At 30.6% G+C, this 22,056-nt stretch overlaps 1 protein-coding gene across 10 annotated transcripts; it reads left to right on the top strand.

Moving 5' to 3' along the window:
* Positions 1-850: 850 nt before the first annotated feature.
* On the top strand, positions 851-19,547 carry LOC143225443 (uncharacterized). 10 transcript variants are annotated; one of them, XM_076454870.1, is made up of 11 exons: positions 853-979; positions 3,696-3,947; positions 4,563-4,767; positions 6,800-6,921; positions 7,042-7,123; positions 12,478-12,598; positions 12,987-13,103; positions 15,749-15,902; positions 16,622-16,763; positions 17,547-17,689; positions 18,434-19,547. In XM_076454870.1, the coding sequence occupies exons 1-11, from the start codon at positions 903-905 to the stop codon at positions 18,702-18,704; spliced, it is 1,686 nt and encodes a 561-aa protein (XP_076310985.1). In that variant the 5' UTR covers positions 853-902; the 3' UTR covers positions 18,705-19,547. The 10 variants fall into 10 exon arrangements, with proteins under 10 accessions (XP_076310994.1, XP_076310985.1, XP_076310993.1 ...); XM_076454878.1 differs by having other exon boundaries at positions 953-979; positions 4,570-4,767; XM_076454872.1 differs by having other exon boundaries at positions 954-1,044.
* The last annotated feature ends 2,509 nt before the right edge of the window (positions 19,548-22,056 follow it).

The raw sequence follows: 22,056 nt of genomic DNA, 5'->3' as shown, positions 1-22,056 counted from the left end.
ACATATAAGTCAACTGCCCCTTCCTGTATTACACACACACACAAACAAACAGTTCAGTAAACCATTTTTGGTGATTTTCTTTTCTCTTGTTGTCTTAAAAATGGCAAAGTTTTTCTCGAGAAGGTGGCTTGGTGAAATCCACTGGCAGCTCTATTTTTGACAATCCACTTGAAGTATATCTTAACGGGATTCATGTGATCTTCAGCAGGTTGACTTTAAGTTTCTTTGCATGAGTTTCTGTTTTGGTTAGGAACAGTATATGCTTCTAATCATTTAGCAAAATGGTCTATCACCAACATGATGTATTTATTCTCATTGTTACTCTGTGATAGAACAGATGGCCAAGCACGTTGACAACAACACCATCAAGTGGTTCTCATACACAGAATTGGTTTTATTGCACATACTGTTTCTTTCATGGACCTTTTCACTTCCAACAAAGTACACATGATTTACGTCCTTTCTTTACAGATCCCTGTAACCAGAGAGTATAGAGGCATTTTCTATATTGCCTTTTGAATACCCAAGTTGTAAAGCTGTTGGAAGGTCGTGGTAATAGCGGAGTGCCTCAGAATGCAGAGTTCGTGGAAGTATCAAAGGCGGTAAATATTTACAAACCGTAGCGGCTTAGAGAGAAGTCTAAATGCTTACACATAACGCATTGTGATGTTATTATGTATTCAAACTCTCTGTGAAACAGGCATAAATTTTAAATGAAACGCTATAGATATAATATTTATTTTTTGCATACATTTTAAATGAAACACTAGATATAATTTTTAATTTTAAAACTACGTATTATAGCTTTGCATTATGAAGTATAATTTATTTAATACCGCATATTTGACAATTGTATTAATTTTAATAATTTACATGGCTACTTTTTCGATTTACTTAAAGAAATGTTAATTCAAATAAGTGAATTAGCAATTAGATGTCTCACGTCATCGTATTTGCAATTGGTACGATTTGTGTTTAGGTAAGAGTAACGCTTTGTTGGAATTTACAAATCAGTGAAAATGCAATCTTGACAAGTCTTTTGAGGTTTGTTAGGTTTCATTTTCAGTAGTGAGGCCTCCAAGCTTAAATTGTTATTCAACAACAAATTGTACTTGTGATATTTAACGTACAATTTTATTATGTAATTTAAAATTGAAGTTGTGACACTGTGTTAACGAGGATCCAACGGGACGAATTAATCCAGAGTTGAGGGTATATGTGACTGTCAAATGGACGCTCGATATTGTATACTATAACTTATAGTTTTTATAATTATTGTGAAGTGATCAATACTTTTCTATGGGTTTAATAAGGATAAGATAGGATGTTGTCTGTCGTACTCTGTATTATTTCAATTCCTTGCTTATGTCGTTTAGCTGTACTTTAGCCTTATGACGTTGTGTCTGTTTTTCGTAGTGGCTTTTATCTTTTAATGTTTTGTAATCTTTGCATATCAAAATGACTTTTCTTTCTCATTATAATTTTTGCTTTATACAGAGATGTAAAATTAAAAGTAGTAAATTATTCCTTAAAATATGTTAGTCATATTTTGAAAATTTAACGTTGCGAGTGGGATGTTTTTCTAACGATGAATGGCCCTAGAAAAAGATTTGAAAACCCATCTAACTATGACTTATTTACTCGGCTTTCGAATATTCGGTGTCTTTATATAACTAATATTCAGCTGTTGATATTTTGCCTGGATTATATTGTCCATGAATATGTAAGTTCCTGAAAAAAATAAATGGTAGGCTTGAGTTTTTATATTTTTCAAAGGGTAAGTGTTAAAGAGACGCTTTACAAAACGAAATGACCCATTGTTGTCCATGTGATATTTATTTCTCTAAGCTCCAGTGTTAGTATAGTCTAGAATTTTGTTTCCTGTTGCACAGTCTGTTACTCTACCTATAATAACTTGTTATTTCTTTAAGTTTTTGGTATGGAAATACTTTGTAAAACAAATTGCTTTAATAGCGTTCACATATTTATTGTTTTGGTGTTTGTTAATCATTGTAATTAGATGTGAAATTACTGCTACATTCAACTGAAGTACAAAAATGGAAGTAATACTTAATGAAATTCTAAGTAATAAAAATTAAGAAACTTGGATATATATGATATTAAAAAAAGTTAGATATATGATCTTTTTAATATAGGATTAACAGAAAATATATATATAAAATGGAACTTTTAATGTCTTCCATACTACAAATGCTGCAAAGTTTTTTACTCTTGCAAATTCAAATGTGATTTTAAGAATATTGCAGAAAAATAATGTTACAAGTAGATAATTGGATATAATAGTTCTTTGCAATGTATTTTTATATAGTGAGGTTAAGTTATTAAAGAATAAAATTTTTATTGTTGAAAGATAATGTATGATGAGGAACTCAAAATCTTAACATGTATTTTGCAAATATGAAGTGAATGGTAATGTATTCTCATTTTGCTGTATTCAGGTTTTTATTACAGTGTGTCCAATAATGAAATAACATTAAAATTCCCAAATGGAATGAAATATTTATAAGTAAAGGGGGGGGAATTCAAGTATTTTTATATAATTGGTGGTGGTTTTCAAGAAGTATAACTGGAACAGTAGGGATATGGTGAACTAAACATACAAAACTAAGCAATGATCTTAAATATCTATAGCCTACGATGTTTGTACAAAAAATGTCTATATTTTAGATTTGTGTGCAAGAATGAAAGCCCCCTGTAACAAGTTTCTTTAGGGTGCAAAGCCTAATTTACATATTGAATTTTTCTGGGTTAGAAATATTGATACACAGGTGTAGTTATGAGTAACCAATATAGTTGCTGTAAATAAAAAACATTTTTTTTGTGTGAATGTATTTTTTTTTTTTTAGATATTCTTACTAGTTTAAAATGGGATATTTGAACTTTTAGCTTTTGTTTGACGTTGACAATCTTGTACAAATTCCATGAGCATTTCTTGAAAGATAAGTGTTTCAAGCTAACTATATGTTTTATGAAATGATATAGTTCAAGCCATAGAGGCAACAAAAATAAAATAGGTTGAACAGTCACCAAGTGTTTTTATATATTTTTATTAAAAGAAGGATAAGGTTTTGAGCTAGCTCTTTCCTTGTCAGATCATACACTTTACAAAAACCATATGATCTGATGAACAGAGCTAGCTCAAAATGTCATCATTTTTTTAATATACAAAAATATCCAAACTTGGTGGTTGTCCAACCTGTTATTTAATTTTAAAGACATCTTTGACTCAAAAATATAATCAACGATAGTTTTATTGCAAAAACTATGACTTTTATTAACAAAACCCTGATCTAAGCACTTATTAAACAAGGCCATAAAATCAGTAGTTATAAAAATGTGGATCAACACTTTGTACACATACAGTTCTAAATTTATGATTTTAGTTATGGACATTTAACTGTTTTATACATAATTTTAATATATTTAAGATGGCTGCACAAATTACAATCAACATTTGTTTTTCATCCAAATCTATAAACTTTATACAGTTTCATTGATGTGGTGAATGGGCAGTGCTTTACTGATGTGGGTTTTGGCACATAATTTGTATTACTCTACTTATTCAGAATGTAGCTTAGATTATGGATCTAATTAAAGTATTAGCCTAAAGGTATTCTTTTCTGTATAAAATATATTTATTGATAAAAGTAATTTTATTGTCATTTATCCAACAGTTTGAAGACACAGAACCATATTGTAGAATGGATTTCTAAATTAAAAACTGGAAGTATTAGAAAGTGTAAAGAGTACCATCTAGAAGTGGAAACGATGACTGATTCTGGACAGACTAGAGAGTCTGATGTGAACGAAGGAACTGATTTGCCATGGCCATGGGCAGAACAAAATGATTTTGGTTTTGACACAATGGACCTTTATACTGCAGCTAGCTTAGGGAAAGAAGATTGTGTTAAGAAATGTTTAGAAAGGTAAGTTATTTTGAAATGTTCTGAGTCATCTGTTTAGAGAATAAACTATTTTATATCACAGAAATACTTTGTATATATAAAATAGAAACATGAAATATTAATGTAAGAAGTTAAAGTGAGAAAGATTGAAACAGTACAAGTTAGCTTCAGTGTTGATTGCCAGTAATATCAACATACCTTTTTTTAACAGTGTATTACAAACTTGTTATCATGAAGTTATTGACTAAACTTTCAAATTCACTTATCATAACATGTACAAACACTCATTATAACTTGCTTGCCACCAGGTCAGAGTTTGCACAAGAAGTTGCAGTTAAATTTTAACTTGCATAGTTTCATTGTAACATGAACAGTCAGTGGTGAAATGTTGATTTATGAGTGAGTATGATAAGTCTAATTTCTAATTATTATGTGGCTAAAATACTGTAAGTGTTACATAATTGTTTTCACTACAAGTTTTGCCAATATCAGAGAAATGAAACATTTTATCAAAGTTTTATACTAAAAGAAACTTGGCATATCTTTAATGTCAGCAAGCAGACTTGTACTGATAAAACTAGAAACAGAAACCATAAATCAAGTTTGGAGTTAAAATGAAGAGTACATTTCTTTAAGTTTACAGGATTCTGCTGATGTAGACAAGCAAAACAGAGGTGGTTGGACGCCTTTGATGTATTCTGCTTACTGGGGCCATGAAACAGTACTCAAGTTGTTATTGATGTCAAAAAGTAACCCACGTGAAAAGAACTTTTCAGGCCACACGGCTCTGATGTTGGCCGCTATGTGTGATAATGTTAACTGTGGAAAAACATTATTACAGGTAGTTATGAATATTGTCTATTCTTGTGTGCTAGATGTTTGTAACTATCTTATTTTAATACTAATGATAAAAAGAAGGTATTCTTTGTGTCTTTTGTTCATTGATTTACACAACCATGGGGAAACACTTGAGATTTTATATAATGTTCTAACTATCAAAGTTGTCTAATAGCAAATTTATAAAACTGTTTTCCATTTCCTTTAATGAAGATGGTTTGTTGAATTGTAAAGTGTTTGAAGTGGAAATTTAATAGTGACATTGGTAAATAAATTTGCATTATATAGGGTGTTCAGAAAGTCACTGTGCAGTTTTGTAATCATATATTATTATATTTCAAGCCAGTAACTGATAGCAGTGTTTAGAAACAAAATAAGAAGGATCCAAGCCTGTATTGATCCCAATGGGGGTTACTTTCAACATTGTTTATAATTGTCATTCATATTTACCTCCTGTATTCTATATTGAAACATGTCTGTTAATAAATATACAAGTGCACAGTGACTTTCTGAACACCCTGCATTAAAACACTAGTATTGTATATCTTAAATTTAATGACAAAGGCAGTGTATTTTGTACACAAAAAATCCTATAAAATTAATTTCAATTAATAAGAAGCAAACATTAAATTCAGACATAGGATAATAACATTTATTAAAATAGGTATCACTTTCTGTGTCAAGTTACTCATGCATTACATAGATACTTGTCTAAACACAAATTTAGAGTGATATTCAGTTTTGTATATTTACATACAACAGAACTTTTACCGTGTCTTTTAAACAAAACCAGTTTTTAAAAACTAACACAAAATGAGTTAAATTCCTATCTTTACAAAATATTAAGTTTTATTTTCATTCAATCTTAATTTATTACAAGTTTGATTGATATTTTGATAAGGCAATTCAATGGCTGACTTACTCAGTATGTACAATAATCTTGATTCAAACTCGAGACTTCAGATTAGGAATAAAATGCCATAAACACCAGGTCTTACTGGAGACTAAATATTGTAAGCAAATTTAAAATAACTAGGTGACTAATTATTTGTGGCTAAATAACTAGGTGGCAAACTGTTGGTAGTATAGTGGTCAGGTGACAAACTGTTGGTAGTAAAATAAAAGGAGCAGCTTATAAATAACTAGGTGATAAGCTGAAAGTAGATAACTTTTATATTCTGACTTTAGTATCTGTATATGAAGAATCTTTAAACCTGCGTTAGTCATTTGTGTACTGTACAATCACTGAATAATTAATTAAAATTTAATATAAGTTGGTGTAGGGTAGTACAGTACAAATAGGTTTGGTTTTAAGTGTTTTAATTTCATATGAACATTTACTGCAGGTGTCTATTTTACAACAGTAATGTTTAACTGAAGTTTAACTATTCAGGTAGAATTACCTGATTGTAATTCATATTAACAGAGTTATTCAGTATTAATAACATAGCTTTTTAATCATGTTTTTTCTTAATTAAAACATCTAAATGACAGATTTTTTTCTTTATGGAAGTGTTAGGCTTTCAAATGTGTTTGGGTATATGTTGAATTTTGTAGTACAGTTTAATTAGATGCAGTAACACCTTTTAAAGGGCCTTAACTCTATAGGTACTTTTGTATCCCATGTGTAGTACCTGTATTAAAACTTGTAAAGATACTTTTGCTATGTGTGGCATATTTATGGCTTCATGATAATGGTTGTATGGAATGTGTGTGAATATTAATCATTTATTAGCAGGAGTAAGAAGAAAACTGAAATAATGTCATATGCACAAAAATGTGCAAACAAATTAATGTTTTTTATAATAACTGTTAAGTGTACTGTGGAATCTCAGTTTTCATTATGCACACACAGACAAACAGAAGTTGCTTTTCAGTGTGATGTTTTTTAGTTTACAAAAGTAGCCTTTCAGGTAAGTTTTGCATTTATTTAACTTGGAAAGATTAAAGTTTTTAGAATAAAATTAATAAAGAGTTAAATATATTAAATGTGTGCAAAGACCTCTGAGTTCATATATGTTTGTGTTTAATGAAAGCATGGGGCTTCTACAGAAGATAGAGACAATCAAGATTGGACAGCTTTGTTTCATGCTGTATATTTAGGACACCTGAACTTTTTCCATCTTCTTATAGAAAATGGAGCACAGTTGAACATCTGGTAGGTCTTTTTATCATCTACCATTTATGTTTGAGATAGTGTCTTTACAGATATGTTAGTCATTTCTTGTTCATATAAATGAAGGAATATTCCTTTTGATGTTTATATTTTCTGCCTTAGTGAGAAAATTGGAAAGTTTACACCTTTGATGATTGGAGCCAATGCAGGCCATGAATTGATAGTAGCTGCCCTTCTTCAAAATGTAAGTATGTTATTTGACGACAATCAGTAGGTAATCGTGTTATTGTTGGACTGGATAATGTGACATAATGTCCACCTTGGCTATCTCATCCTCTAAGCTAAACTAAAACTATTAAAAAAAAAAAAAAATTAAACTTGGTCCTTATCATCCATATATCTATCAAACTTTATTTTAAACTATCAAATTTACTGCCTCCGAAACATCTGCAAGCAATTTATTCCATAGGCCAACCATTTTGTTTAGAAAATAAAATTGTTTTAGCTGAAGATGGCTTCTTCCTTGCCTGAAACTAGTTTGGTTCTATTATTCTTGCTGTTAGATATGAAAAATTCATGATAACAAGAAACTCTAAGTAAAAATCTGTTCTAAAGACAGCTGGTATGGTTATTAAAACTTTAAAGTAAAATAAAGTACAGAACAATGTTTCAACCTAAAAAAGGTTGAAACTTTTAATAGCCATACCAGCTGTCTCAAGAATACAAATATGAAAACTGTTGATACATTAATCAATTCATTTCACAATCTTAAACAATTCAATCAGATCCTCTCTAAGTCATCTTTTTTCAAGATAAAACAACATTATGGATCTTAGTCTCTTCTTACATGAAAATCCCTCCATCCCAGTAACCAGTTTAATAATCCTCTTCTGAACCCTATCCAAAAATACCACATATTTGCTAAGGTAAGAAATCCAAGACTGAACACAGTATTTCAAATATGGCCTAACCATTGATGTATACAACAGTTTTATTTCTTTAGACTTGTATTTAATATTATTGACAGAATCTAAAATCTTGTTTATCCTACCATTAGCAACAACACCCTGTTTGAGTGGCTTAAGAGACTGACCAATCATTCTATCAAGATCCTTTTCATTGAAGATGGCATCTTTAAGGTTATTCCCATCCAAAATATACTTATAAATCAAATTGCAGTAACCCTCATGTACTATCTTGCATTTATCATAATTAAAACCTATTTGCCAAGTATTTGTCCAACTCACTAAATGGTCTAAATTCTTTTGTTAACAGCAACATCCTCTTAGTCAGAAACACCCAAGACCTTGATGTTGTCAATAAACTTAAGTAATTTATTGACTATTCCTTCATCTATATCATTAATGCAAGTCAAAGAGAGCAGGGGTTTCAAGACTGAGCCCTGAGATATACCACTTATAACATTAATCCAATTTGACTGAACTCCATTTATAAAAAACCCTCTGTTTATTTCCCTCTAGCCATTCTTCTATCCAATTAGTTAACTTATTCTCCACACCTATAGATGAGTTTCTTAATAAGCCTTTTGTGATACTTTGTCAAATGCTTTCTGAAAATCCAGGTACCTCAAATCTACACGTTTTACCCTCATCAATATATGCAGTAACATTTTCAAACTATGTCAAAATATTTGTAAGACAATATTTTCCCTTACTGAAACCATGTTGACTATTCAATGAAATTATAAACTTTGTTAAATTACTTTGTCTAATGAAAGAAGCTCTGCATCCTAAAACTTTTCCAACAACTGATGTAAGACTGATAGGCCTATAAAAATGTATCTCAGAATGGCTGGTATGGGTATTAACACATTTTCTACTAATAAAGCAGAGAACAATCTTTTGACCTTCTTAGGTCATCTTCAGGTTAACAAAGAGGTAGTTTGCAACTGACCATTGCTGGGCACATCTTGGGGACCAGAGTATAAATAGGTAATGGACTGTAGGGGGGAGTTGCAGTTGGATGTTAGGTTATTAATAAGTATAAGTATACAGGCATTCCTTTACATTTGTTTAATTTTGGTTTATTGTTGTATAAGTAGGGCTCCTTTGATTTTTGCATTTTATTATATTTGTTTCCCAACTTAGTATCTGTGTTTTCTCTGGTTATGTTGTGTTTGTTTCTAGTGTTCAAAAAACATGTGAAGGTGTTTTTTGTGTTCTTTGAATGTAGTTTCCATTTTTCTGCTTGTTTTTCCAATATAGAAATCATGGCAGTTGTTGCATTGTATTTTATAAATAACGTTGGTGTTGTGTTTGTTAGTGTAGTTTTTAGATAGTACGGACTTTAGTTTTGTACCTGGTTTTTGAATAAGTTTGGTGTTTACTGGAATGTTAAGTTTTTTCCAAATGTTGGTTATTTTTTTTCCTGATAAAGGGAACATATGGTATGCTGCAGTGTAAAATTTAGTTTATATCTTGTAATTTATTATGGTTTGTGTTGTTGGTCTAGGGGTGTGCATATAATTTTTTCAACAGTTTGTGGGTGATTTTTTTGTGGAATTCTGTATTGGTTCTAGTGATCTTGTGGTTAAGAAATTCTATTTGATTAGTTTTTCACCTGTTCACAGGTGAACTTAATTTTGAGGTTTATTGAGTTAATGTGGTTAACTTAATCAACTAAACCATAAAGTCTTAATGGCCAGTTTTGATGTAATCTCCCTCTTCACAGAATTCCCAGCATCTGAAGCTTGCAAGATAACTTTAACTATATATCTAAGACTCCAACCCATTGATACACATCCCCAGCAACTAATTTGCAACCCTTATAGAATTCATTACCACCAAAACTAACTTTTTATGTTCAATAACTAAAACTACCAACATATAAATGGCCTAAGTATGGAAAATCCTGTGTTACCAGTTCTAGCCAACATTTTTATGATTTAGATTGAATCTCAAGGGATCAGTTCAGCCTTACACCCACTACTACACAGGTACTGTGTATCATCAAATAAAAACCTTCCTTTATCATCCCTCAAGGGGCTTATTCCTTTCCTAACATTTTGTTTAATGCACTTTAAAAAATTCTTACTGTTAATTTTTGTTTTCAGCCTTTTTTTTACTTTTTACTTTCTATCTGTGAGGAATATGTTATACATATTATTTATTTTTTTTAATTTGAAAAATTTTCACATTTCTTCAGTGTCTCTAAGTAACTTATCTTCCCCATTCACAACAAACAATTCTTATTGCATCCCATCAGAATTTACTTTTTCAATATTTGGCATCAAAATATCATTATTCATGTGATGACGAGAAAACCCACTTGTAGAGAAAACTATGTATGCAAAAACAACTGGTTTGGGTTGAGAAACTTTTTATGTAGAGGAGCGAACAACGTTTTGATCTTATTCGTTCATCATCGTAGAAGGTCAAAACATTGTTCGCTCCTCTACATAAAAATTTCCTTAACCCAAACTAGCCGTTTTTACATATATCATTATTTCTGATTTTTCACAAGCAGCAAAACATCAAACCTAATACAGTAATGATGATGTGTATCTAGGTGTTCCCTTGTTTCCAACCTCTCAACCATTTCTATATTAGAAGTTAACAGTAAATCTAAAATAGCATTATTTCTATTAGGTTTCATGACCAATTTGTGAAGAAATCCATCTCATCACTTTTCAGATACCTTTCTCCCTCATGGTTTGACTATAGCATTTTCCAGTCAGTATGCCTAAAAGTAAAATCACCCATAATTATGACTTCATCAACAACTGAAATCTTAATTTCACTGTAAAATTTCTTACTAATTTCATCAGTTTAATCTGGTTGTCTGCAACAAATTTCTGCTAAGAGCTTTTTCAACTTATATCCACTAACAGAAATCCAAATGGATTCAGTCTCTTTGATATTACTTTTAATATTGTCAACTTCAACAGGATATAACTCTCTTTACATACAAAGCCATTTCTCCCTTCTCTTTACTACTCTGTTCATTTAAATAACATATAACCATGTATTTTAAAGAAGTTTGTCATAAAAAGAAATCTATTTTTAACCATATTTCAGTTATTCCATTATATCAAAATATTCTATTTCTACCAGTGCCATAAAATCATCTATTTTATTTCTTATGTATAGCATTACAAAAGTAACAAGCCTATTCTTGGAACTACATTTATATTTATTTCCTGTGCTAAACCTTTTTCTACATCTTAGTTTTGTTTCATTTAGTTTCTTTGCTGCCACTACTATCTAGTCGTAGTTTAAAACTTCCCTTACAGCTGATTTTATAGCCCTTGCAAACATGTCAGACCCTTTCCTTTAACTGTAACCATCCATTCCAAAAAGTTCCTTCCTCCCACTGAACTGATTTTAAAACTCCAACTAGCTAAGCTGCTCATCCTTACATATTAATTTCAGCATATCATTTAGTGCTAGTGGACTACTCAAAATCTTATCCACAATTAATTTCTGGCAGTATCTTTGACACAATTCATGTATAGCCTTTGTATTTAAATAGTTTTATCAACCCCTGTACTATTTAATTAGCTTTTGACTTTTCCTCATATCATTATTCCATATGTGCATAACAAAGACTACATTATTACTAGTCCCCTTCACTTAAGATTAAAGTTTTACTCACTAAGAATGATGTTAAAGTATTGACTTATGTTAATCAGTATACACTAGTTTAGTCTGATTTAATTTAAATCCAATTATTTAAAGTTCATTTTCTCTCAAGCAAATAAACTCTACCATAATGTTCCATTATTTAATGTTGGTAAAAGAGAAAAAATGAAATGTATATTGGCTTATAACTCGGTTAAATAGAATATAAAAATCAACATTCTATTGTGAATTCAAAACTGAGTTGGAATCTATTCACCAAAATTGAACTCTGGCTGTTTCTAACAAAATAAATGGAACTCTAGTACATTTTAAGCTGTAAGTATAGTAATATTTCTTCATATTGTTTTTTCTCGGACATAGTATTGGGGTTTTCTTTCACTTTTTACGTACTTCTAGTTATAAATGTTATGAAAATGAGATTTATGTAAAGAAATATTAAAACTATAGACTCATGGATACTGATGAAACACTTAGTTTATGTTTAATACAGCCTTCATGTTTTGATTTACATTACTAATCTAAATTTGAAAGTGCATTTGTCTATTTCTGTTGAATTGGGTCATAGATGATTAGGGTTCAACAAGTTTCTTCAAAACATCCAGTACACTGTTGTGATAAAATCAGATATGTCTTTCTTTGAAGTAACACGTGTATAAGTTAGGATTTTGGTTTAAAGCAGTGCAGTGACTACATCTGTCATGGCTAACACACAAACATTTAAAATGCAGAAAAACCTAATGTCTAATAAGATTTAGTTCATTATATTTCAGAACTTAAATTGTTAATGTTAGTTTATTTTCCAAGAAGTTGTGTACATATCAGGAGATTGAACTTCTTATTGGTGGGGAAAAAAAACTGATTTTATTAAACTGTCTCAAGATTTGTATTTAACTTAGTTTTGCAGATGTTGTGTTGTCTTATGGTTAATTCTGCAGATAACATAATGTGAACTATGTAAAAACTGGCATTGATTTTGTTGATTTTCACTATTTTTAAGGGGGCTAATCCACTGGAAAAATCTGTAGATGGTGATACGGCTAAGTCTCTAGCAGAGAAGAAAGGTTATGTGAAGGTCGTCAGTGTTTTAGAATCACATCACTTACAAAAATTCAATCAAGGTGAAGACTTCTGAAATAAACTTTTAACAACAAAATTACTTTCAAAACCTCAGTACACTTAACTGTTGGATTTTTATTGTAGAATAAGTCATAATAAAATACCTCACCAAAAACACCTTATTTGTGAATAAACGGTGCTGTGTAATAAGGAATGAGTATGTAACTTAAAGGAATGAAATCATACTTGTCTTCCAAATACTAGTTGCCACACTTATAGTATTGATAATAATTTTATAGGAGATATTTATTCTTTAATTATCTAGGACACATTTTATGAGCCACCATCATGACAAAAAAACGATGTAGAAGTACATCGTTGTGATAAAGTTAGGTATATTAATTAGTTTATACATGAGAATGAAAACTGCTTAATATTTTTTATTTTTAGAAACATCCATTCAGTATATGCCTGAACTGTTCTCACATTTAATGGATGCCTATGGAATAAGTGTTACCAAACAGCCAAAGATTCCTGGGATCCCAGGGCTTCCTCCTTGGTTGCAAGGTAAATACAGTATTACGTATAGTAGTACATTTTTAAATTTTCATTGTACAATAATCCTAAACTGACAATAGATAATTCCTTGTTGTACCAGTACTGTTTGGAGGTAAGCAGTCAGTGAAATTTGCTAGTTAATTAATGATCAGTTACATTCAACCTGTTGATTATTCTCACAAGATGGCAAAAATTATAAAGACTACATAGTTTAAATATCATATTTCAATACTTGTGGTGATCAGAGCATTGAGAACCCATTGTGTCCTTAAAACCAAATAAACTTTATGGTCATATGTTGGTTACATGGGTAGTTTTTGAGTAATTGAAAATATTAATACTTGGAAATTATCATTAGTTGATTATTTTTATTAATTATAATGGTAAAGTTATGTTGAGGAAACTTGAATTATTCAAAACTTGTAATGCTGATCTATCAATTACCAGCTAATAGAAACAGTCAGTGTTATGGTAATGGGTATTGGTGATTATTTTTGTGACATTAACCACATATCTAATTAAAGAGTCAACCATTTTAGATGTAACTGATGTTCCTAGGTAACTGGCTATATTGGTTTAACCAGTTTTAATACTCCTCTCCAGTGCTGCTACCATATTCTGGAATATCTTAGTGTAATATGAAAATCTGTTACATGGATTTAGAAAAAAAATATATATATATTGAAAATAGATAAAGCATATAAAATCAAGGTATTGTTTTTGTATGATATACTTTTACACTCCAGTTTTTATTTTAGTCACAAAAGATTCAAGAACAATTCTGTACTTCCTCTTATAGAGGTTTGAATTCTCAATATTAGATATAAACATAGATACAATAAGATATTTTTATAAAGCCCATAAATATGCAAAAATTCTTAACATATAGGCAGAAGCCTTATTTTTAAATACTTTTTAAGTTTCCAACATTAAAAACAAATTTCTCATTTTCACATACTACTATTAAAATTTCAGTTGAGGATTGTAGGCTGGGAACCACTGACCTCTTGGTACCTCCATATTCAATAGGCTGAGAATTTGTGATCTTTCGCATCCAAAAATGCATTTCTCATGCCCCCTGCAAGTACAGCGGTATGTCTCTGGATTTATAAAGTTAAAATCAAGGGTTCAATTCCCCTTGGTGGGCTCAGCAGATAGCCCCATGTAGCTTTGCTATAAAAAAAACACACATACATGCATCTCTCATGCTGTATTCTGGATAATGGATTTGATTTGTCAGTTTCTAGAATATTTTTCATTTTGTTGATTAAATTAATAATTTTTTTTCTCAAGAAGAATGTCAGAATGCTACACTGAAAATCATATAGGTATATTCTTCAGAGTAAGTTTTATGTAGAAGTGTGGTTAAAATGCAAATCAGGTTTGAATGTTTTTCAGAGCTTAGTACTAGTGGGACTAGCACAAAAGAATATAAAATGCATAACTCTGTTAGATAGTCAAAATAATAAATTAAACTATGCTATAGAATTAGATGAGTTTCTTTGGTAGAAACAAGTAAAATGTTTAATTTTTTTTATAATTATCCACCCAACATATATGTATTAGATTACTTAATTTAGAAATAATCAGAACCTGTAATATTTATATAACAAAGAAACCTGATGGTAAGAAACAGTATTATATCCAGTATATATTATAACGAGAACTGTAGTACTTAGTTTTTTTCATGAAGCACAATTTATGGTTCATATTAAATTTGTTTTATATTTTATATAGTGTTGTGTAAAATTAAGCCAAATAGCTTGGACTGCTAAAAAAAATTCTTAAAAGAACTTTACTTTTGTGGCAAATAATTATTTGTAAGGTCATCTGAGTGAGGGTGTGAAAGAAAATAACTGTTAACTCTATCTGATGTCAGCTAGGACTTTTGTGTAATGTCATAGATCTTCAGGCCAAGTGGAACACAATGGACACAGTAATGGTTGAGACATCATTTGTGATAGGAATTTACTTGAAAACAACTCGTAATTTAAATGTTCTATGGTAATTGTGCTTGAAGATTTTTTAGAAATTATTTGCACAAAATATCTGCAAAGGCAGGTTGTATAAGCCTGTATTTAATTGTTTTTGGAAGAAGCATCTTGGATTTTGTTAGTGTTATTTCTAATTTTACTAAACTGTTGAAAAGTGAACCCTGACTATTCCTATAACATTGAAAGATTCATGTTTTAATAATTAAATGGCTTCAAGAGTTTTATGTAAAATGCTTATTGTAGATTTATTAACCATAGAATTATTGTTGAGCTTACATATGGACCCCATTTGTTTTTTAAACTGTTAATGTACCAAGTTGCTTGAGTCTATGACTTTAATGGTTACTTTCAATATTACTGTTGTTACAAAATATTTCATAAAATATTCTTGTTAGTTTCTAACAGTGAATGGTTTGACATTGATTCAATCTGATGCAGCAAGTAGACCTCACTGGTAACAAGCAGGGTATAAACAAGTTTATAATTTCAAGGTTAAAGCTGTGTTTTCTTTTGTATGTGAAACACTTCTCATCTGATACAGATATATCTAGAAGTAATTTCACCATGAAGTTTCTTTTTCTATGCTCTCAAACAAAATTACACCCTGCCTTTGGGGAAAGGTTAACATCCTGGATTAAAGATGTCTTTATTTTTCACTAGAAAACTCGCTGCCCATGCCATATCCCACTGACTTAAAGGCTTTTTTGAACAACATTGGTTTGTCAAAATACTACCCAGTTTTGGAAAGTCAAGATATTGATTTAGAAGCATTTTTAACACTGGATGAAAGTGGCCTTGAGAAAGCAGGAATAAAGTATGTTAATGTTTCTGTGTTAATTTCTTTTGATGTAAAAGTACTGCAGGTGGTGGACAATGTTTTAATAGACTTAAGTTAAACTATTGCTGGAAAGGGTTATCTTGTCTTTATATTAGAATCATACTATCGAGAGAAGACAAAGTATGTGAGTACATTTATAAATAAAAGTTTTATTTTGAATCTTCTTGTTACAAGTTTTGTACATTTTAACATTTATATCTTTTTGTTTACAGAAGAACTACTGATGTAAAAATGGGGTTTGTAAACCATGTCATAGTGTGCACAAGTCAATTTGATTTTCTTATGTCATAAACAATTTGACAGAAATTAGTACTTGAAAGTTAGAAACTAGATTTGGTAAAAGTTAATAGTCTAAGTATTAACTACAAAAGGAGCTTCTATTTTAGTCACCATAATGAACCCAAAATTGTATATCATTTGTAACTACACATGCTTCTTGTTATGAGTACAATACAGACAGTACTTTTTAATCTGAAGATGACCTAAAAAGGTTAACTTTGTTCTGTAATTTATTCCAATTAAAGTTTTAATACTCATATCAGCCATCTCTGGAAAACACAAACAGTACATACTGCACAGTAGAAGTCAAATATCGTAGTTAGTTTTCTTTCCACTTCAAGTTAAACAGTTTTTATGAATCAGCAAGAATCTTATTTTCTTTGAGTGGGAGTTAAGTTTTCTGTTTCTCTATTGAGGCTCATTGGTCCAAAGAGGAAGATGTCGGCAGCTATTAGCAGGTGGCACAGAAATGCTCCCTTGCTTAGCACTCCTGAAGAACAAGTATATGCAAATTATATGAGTAACCAAGTAGAGAAACTGGAGCAGGAACTAGAGAAGGTATGTTTTATTCACTCTTATACTTTTTATTTTGTTAGTTAAATTGCACTTCTGTTTACTGTTAATAAGGTATTTCGATTCTCAAAAAATCGTTAAAGCAACAGTTAAATTATACCATCTCTTTTAATGTTCATTGATATTAACAATATACGTTAATCTTTTGTAATCATTAAAACAGTTAAATTACACTTTGTTATTAAAACAACTTACAACATTTTGTACCGGTTTCTTCATGGCCTGTATGCTTAGGCTGTGTCATATAAATGTTCTTTATGCTCCTCATAGGGGCTACAGTGTGTGTATGTTACTTATAGGGGTTATAATATGTCATGAGTGTTCTGTATGCTGCTGGTAGAAGTTAGTGTGCTACACATGCCTGTTCTGTATACAACTGTATTTTCTATCTCTTAAGCTGTAGTAACTCATACAAGCATGTAGCATGTATGCTACTGGTCCATCTATAGCTTGATCTTGTTCTATGTTCTCGAATTATTTGGGTATTGCTGAAGTTTACAGTGTCACTTCACTGTTTCTCTAACAAGTGGTGTAGACAATAAATTTACATTTCAAATATAACATTGATTAAAAACATCATAATGTGTACTGTATTTCGAAATATTCAAGGAGATCCGTATCTGAGATTGTCTTCCTTACAAACATGTGTTTATAAATTCCTGAATTCGGTACTAAATTAAACTTCAATCTTCCTCTATTTTAATGAGTGACAGAACTATTTAGTTTAATGTTTGAACTGTATACAAGTGACACTTTCTGATCACTTAGGTGAAGTCGGAGCTGGATCAAGAACGAACTCTACGGAGCACGGTTGAATCTTTTGTAATAATGGAACGAAACTCTTCCCAAAATTTTGTAAATCGCATTCATACTGTTCTGTTAAACTCCAATAGTATTGTTGAACACATAAGGTAATGCATTTGGCCCTTTGTGTCTATTTATTCTGTTACTAAACTGACTAAATTTTAAGTTTATAGATAGGTATGGATAAACACATGATATTGCCACCTTTGTTAACATGTGATTTAAATAGAATGTGTACTGTATTTTTATTATGATTTGTAAGAACTGTGGAAAGCAGAGTTGGCTAGACCTTGCAAGAATGATGTGTGTATTTTATCAACATTAATGTACTGATATTTTAACTTGTAACTTTGTAAAGCTACATATTTTATCAATGATGTCAAATAACTTGCAGAAATCTGCATTATAAAAATCAGTAATTAGGTTAGATTTTTGTAGGTAGTTAGTTAATTATTGATATTATTTGCTAGTTTATTAGAAATAAAGATTTCATTGTCAATATATCATATACAGTTAAATAACAGTACAGAGGATTCTTAGCTTTCATACTGTAGCTATCTTAAATGATATCCATGTAAATATGGTGTTTGATAGGACTAGCTGTAAGTTTAGTATGATAGTTGTTACTCAAGAAAAACTATCTTTTAATGCTGGTATAAAGCAGATTAATCTGAAACTCCTTAATTTAAATGTATGTAGTTTCTGTGATTGTTGTAAAAGTTTTGTTTGTTTTTTAGTCTTACCTAAAAGAACATACTGTTACAATACAGTTACTTATTGTCTTAAGGTATTACTGTTTGTGTTAGAAAATATAATGTATAGCCAACTCAAAATTTGCAACACTATTTCAGAAACCATATAACAGGGCTCCAACATATCCTGTATCAGTCTCCAACACAACATAACTTTAGAATTCCAGCAACTTACTCTCTATGGCAAGGCCCAAGTGACCCACAGCCGCCTCCTCGACTGTCACCTGCATTGGAAATGGTTCAGAAGTTAGCTAATTTTGCAGCTGAGTTACATTCTCAACTTTCTGATCTATTGCTAAATGTGATAGAATGCAAAGGTGCTCTCACTAAAGGAGTCCAAAGGTCATGTAAAGCCACTACCACAAACTAAATACTATTAAATGTTAGTAAATAGACTTTTGATACTCTGTGTTTGTATAGACACTACCTGCACCCAAATAACTTTAACTGTTAGTTAAAACAACTGTCTGGCATTCCAGGTTCACAAGTGGTTACATTTCTACATTAAATACCATTAACTTTTACATAAAACGGATATTTTGGTGTTGTAGGTTTGCGTAAAATTGCATGTAGTGTAGCTTTATAAAGCTCATGAGTCAAAGATTTTTGGAATTTGTAATTAAGTCAAGTTTCATACTTTTAGTTTGTAAGAAATGTTTATCATTAGTTACCAATATTTTTTCCATACTCATCTCTTGGGCCTGAATTTGCAGTCTTTAATTACTTCAGAATATTTTTCGTGTTACACAGACAGCAGCAAATACTATGTTTAATTGTTGACTTGTGTTTATAATGAAGTTTATGTATGTGTTATCATGCTATAAGTATAGATTTGTGTGATTAATAGAATTGTGCCAAAGTGTTGTTTTGGAAGGAATATGACAGGAGCATATAAAATTACATATGAAAAATATATTTTAATAAACAAACTAATATAAATTAAAGTGTTAATAGTTGCTATTAATATAATCAACAACATTAGAATTACTATAACATTAATTGGAAATACTAGCAATATTAGTGAACAAATAACAAACTGTTTTGAAGAGGCCAAAATGGTTCTATGAGATGGTTGTATACTGTAAAGGTATATTTTATATAAATATAAAAATAAAAATATTTTATTTTTATAGTTTTTGTGGAATTCCAGCGTAGAGGAAAAAAATAATTGTTTTATTGTGTGTTATGTTTAATAAATTTCTTGAAGTTTTTATGTTTTGTTTCATAGTTTTAACAACCTTTTTGTGCTATGAAACGACAAACTATCAAACATTTCATTTATCATTATGTGAACTACAACAATAACTACTTGTAAGGGTTACTGGATCATATGACAAGTTAATTGTATCTAGTTTTATCCTAGGTTTCTGTTACATCTCTGGACCATTTTTTTAGAAGTGCTATTTACGTTGCAGTAATTTCCACAATTCATCTTAAAGCAGTGGTTCTCGAATATTAGCCCCTGGTTATTCACTTCATTTTCCCTGCCACTGTAAAAAAGTAAAATAAAAAAAATCGGATTAATGGGAAGAATGGTGCTAATTTTGGTATGTTTTTTGGATCAGCTCTTAAACCATCTGGAATATCACATCTTCAGAACCACTGACCTTCATGATGGGTCTCAAGGGTCTTCTTTAATGCTCTAGTTAACTGGAGACCGTTGAGAGTGGGCATTTTAATTTAACAATTAATACTACTCTTAGATAGCATTTAGACTAGGACAGAGTGTGACGGTAGTGGTTAGCGTGCTGTGGTTCTTTCACCTCAAAATTAATTTCTAACACAGGTGTGTAGCAACTTTGCGTAAAAAGTCTACAAACAGCATCAACTATTAAGAGTAGTCATGTTAGCATGGGATGCTGTTTGTAGGTTGTCTCCCCCCCCCTCTCGTCAGAAGTTCGATATTAGTGTTAGCTATGCATAGGCAACTGCCAGTCATGTGACTCATTAGATAGACCAGCTGTTTGCAAACAAAAGATTAAACATATTTTCAGTTATAAAATATGATATTGGAGAGAATTACCAGTTAAAGTAAAACCTCTTTATCAATCGGTACGGCAAGAAACGGAATGCGAAGACAAGAAAAAACAGTTTATTTGTATAACGTAAGATGTCGCCACCTGTGTAATTGTATCTTAAAATTGAACGTAAAGTTTAATTAGCTGTGAATAAATTTTGATAATTACATAAATTTTATTTAATCTTAATATCAAAATTTGTTAATGTTTTTGGGAGATCTGCTTTACCTGTTGTTATGTACAAATATTAAATACTTTAATTTGTTTATAGAAATATACAGAAATAATCATAACCAGCAAGAACTATTTCTCAGCGCAGGTCAGAACTATAACGCTATAGATGACTAGTTTAACATATTTGTTTCACAACCAATTCAATGTGTAATTCTTCTCTGGACGAACTTTCGTCTGCTAAACGTCAGCCTACATCACAGTCATTTTCGAGGGGAAATATTTATATGACGAGAATGTTAAACTATATAAAGGACAACACATCAGTGAAGGAAGTCTTCGATATTTTCTATTGAAGCGAGAAGCTTGTACAGTAGAGCATCTGGGACAGCAGGGGGACTGAAACGACATCTCTTGGTCAATTTATTTGAGAAGCTTTCGAATGTTTACAGTAGAATAATTAAAATTGTTAATTTTATTACTGTAATTATGCTAATTTATTTTATTTCTGATGTCATTACGTCAGATGCAATTATTCGTATGCTGTATATAATATATGATTCTTTACTGTTTGTCCCTACACGTTCATTATTTATATATCTCTAGTATTAACTTGCAAGTTGTAACCTATTCCTTCCTCTTAGTTTCGTCTAATGTAGTTTTAACTGCTATACTAAAGATTGTGTCAGTATAATTTATAAAATTTCCAGAACGTTTGTATTATTTACATTAGAATCAGACAAATTATTTTTATGCTTTACGATGAATGAGTACTGTTTACGTTTTATTTATTTTTAGCTGCATGGAGAAGGGTTTTTCTTTTTTATAAAACGGATGAGGCTCTTACCATATTCTTATCATGAAATTAACTGGCATAATGCAAACTTTCATTTAGTGACGGAAAGAAATCATAAAAGCTCCCCAGTTTTGTTTTTTTCAGTAAATAGTGCATGTGGTAATTCACTATACGGTATCACTGACAACCGTATAGAACTTGAGAATTTGGATATTCACGTACTGTGTTAGGATTAAGACATCTCATGATCGATACGAACTGCGAGCTCTTTTGCAAACAAGATATAAAAAAACAAAAAAAAAACGACGAATCGGAGAAAGAATTTTTATTCTTTACGTCTAATAAAACCAATTCAGCAAGTTTGAAAAGAATTATTTTCTCTTTACAACGGTAACTGGCCAACTGTTAGCAAACTTGTGAATATCAACCCAGTTGTGTATGAAAGAAAACCGTTACACGTATACATCCGTATATTAAAATACACCTTCAAGAATTATTCGTACAACAGTTTTTAAACAACTTTAAAAATAAAGTTGTAAGTTATGTTTAGATGTTGAAATAAAGTTCTAAATTGAATTTTGCTTTTGTACAACCCTATAAAAACATCTCGCACTCTGGACAACATGGAGCAACACTGCATAAAACGAAAAATAATTTATGTTCCATAGTATCTTGTAAAAATATAATTTTGTTCACGTTGCTGAACACGCTATACCGTTGGTTAGTGCATGAAAGCA

The sequence above is a fragment of the Tachypleus tridentatus genome, chromosome 9 (genome assembly GCF_004210375.1).
Source record: "Tachypleus tridentatus isolate NWPU-2018 chromosome 9, ASM421037v1, whole genome shotgun sequence".
Classification (NCBI taxonomy): Eukaryota; Metazoa; Arthropoda; class Merostomata; order Xiphosura; family Limulidae; genus Tachypleus; species Tachypleus tridentatus.
The sequence above is the reverse complement of the archived record's forward strand: the minus strand, read 5'-3'. Positions and strand labels throughout refer to the sequence as shown.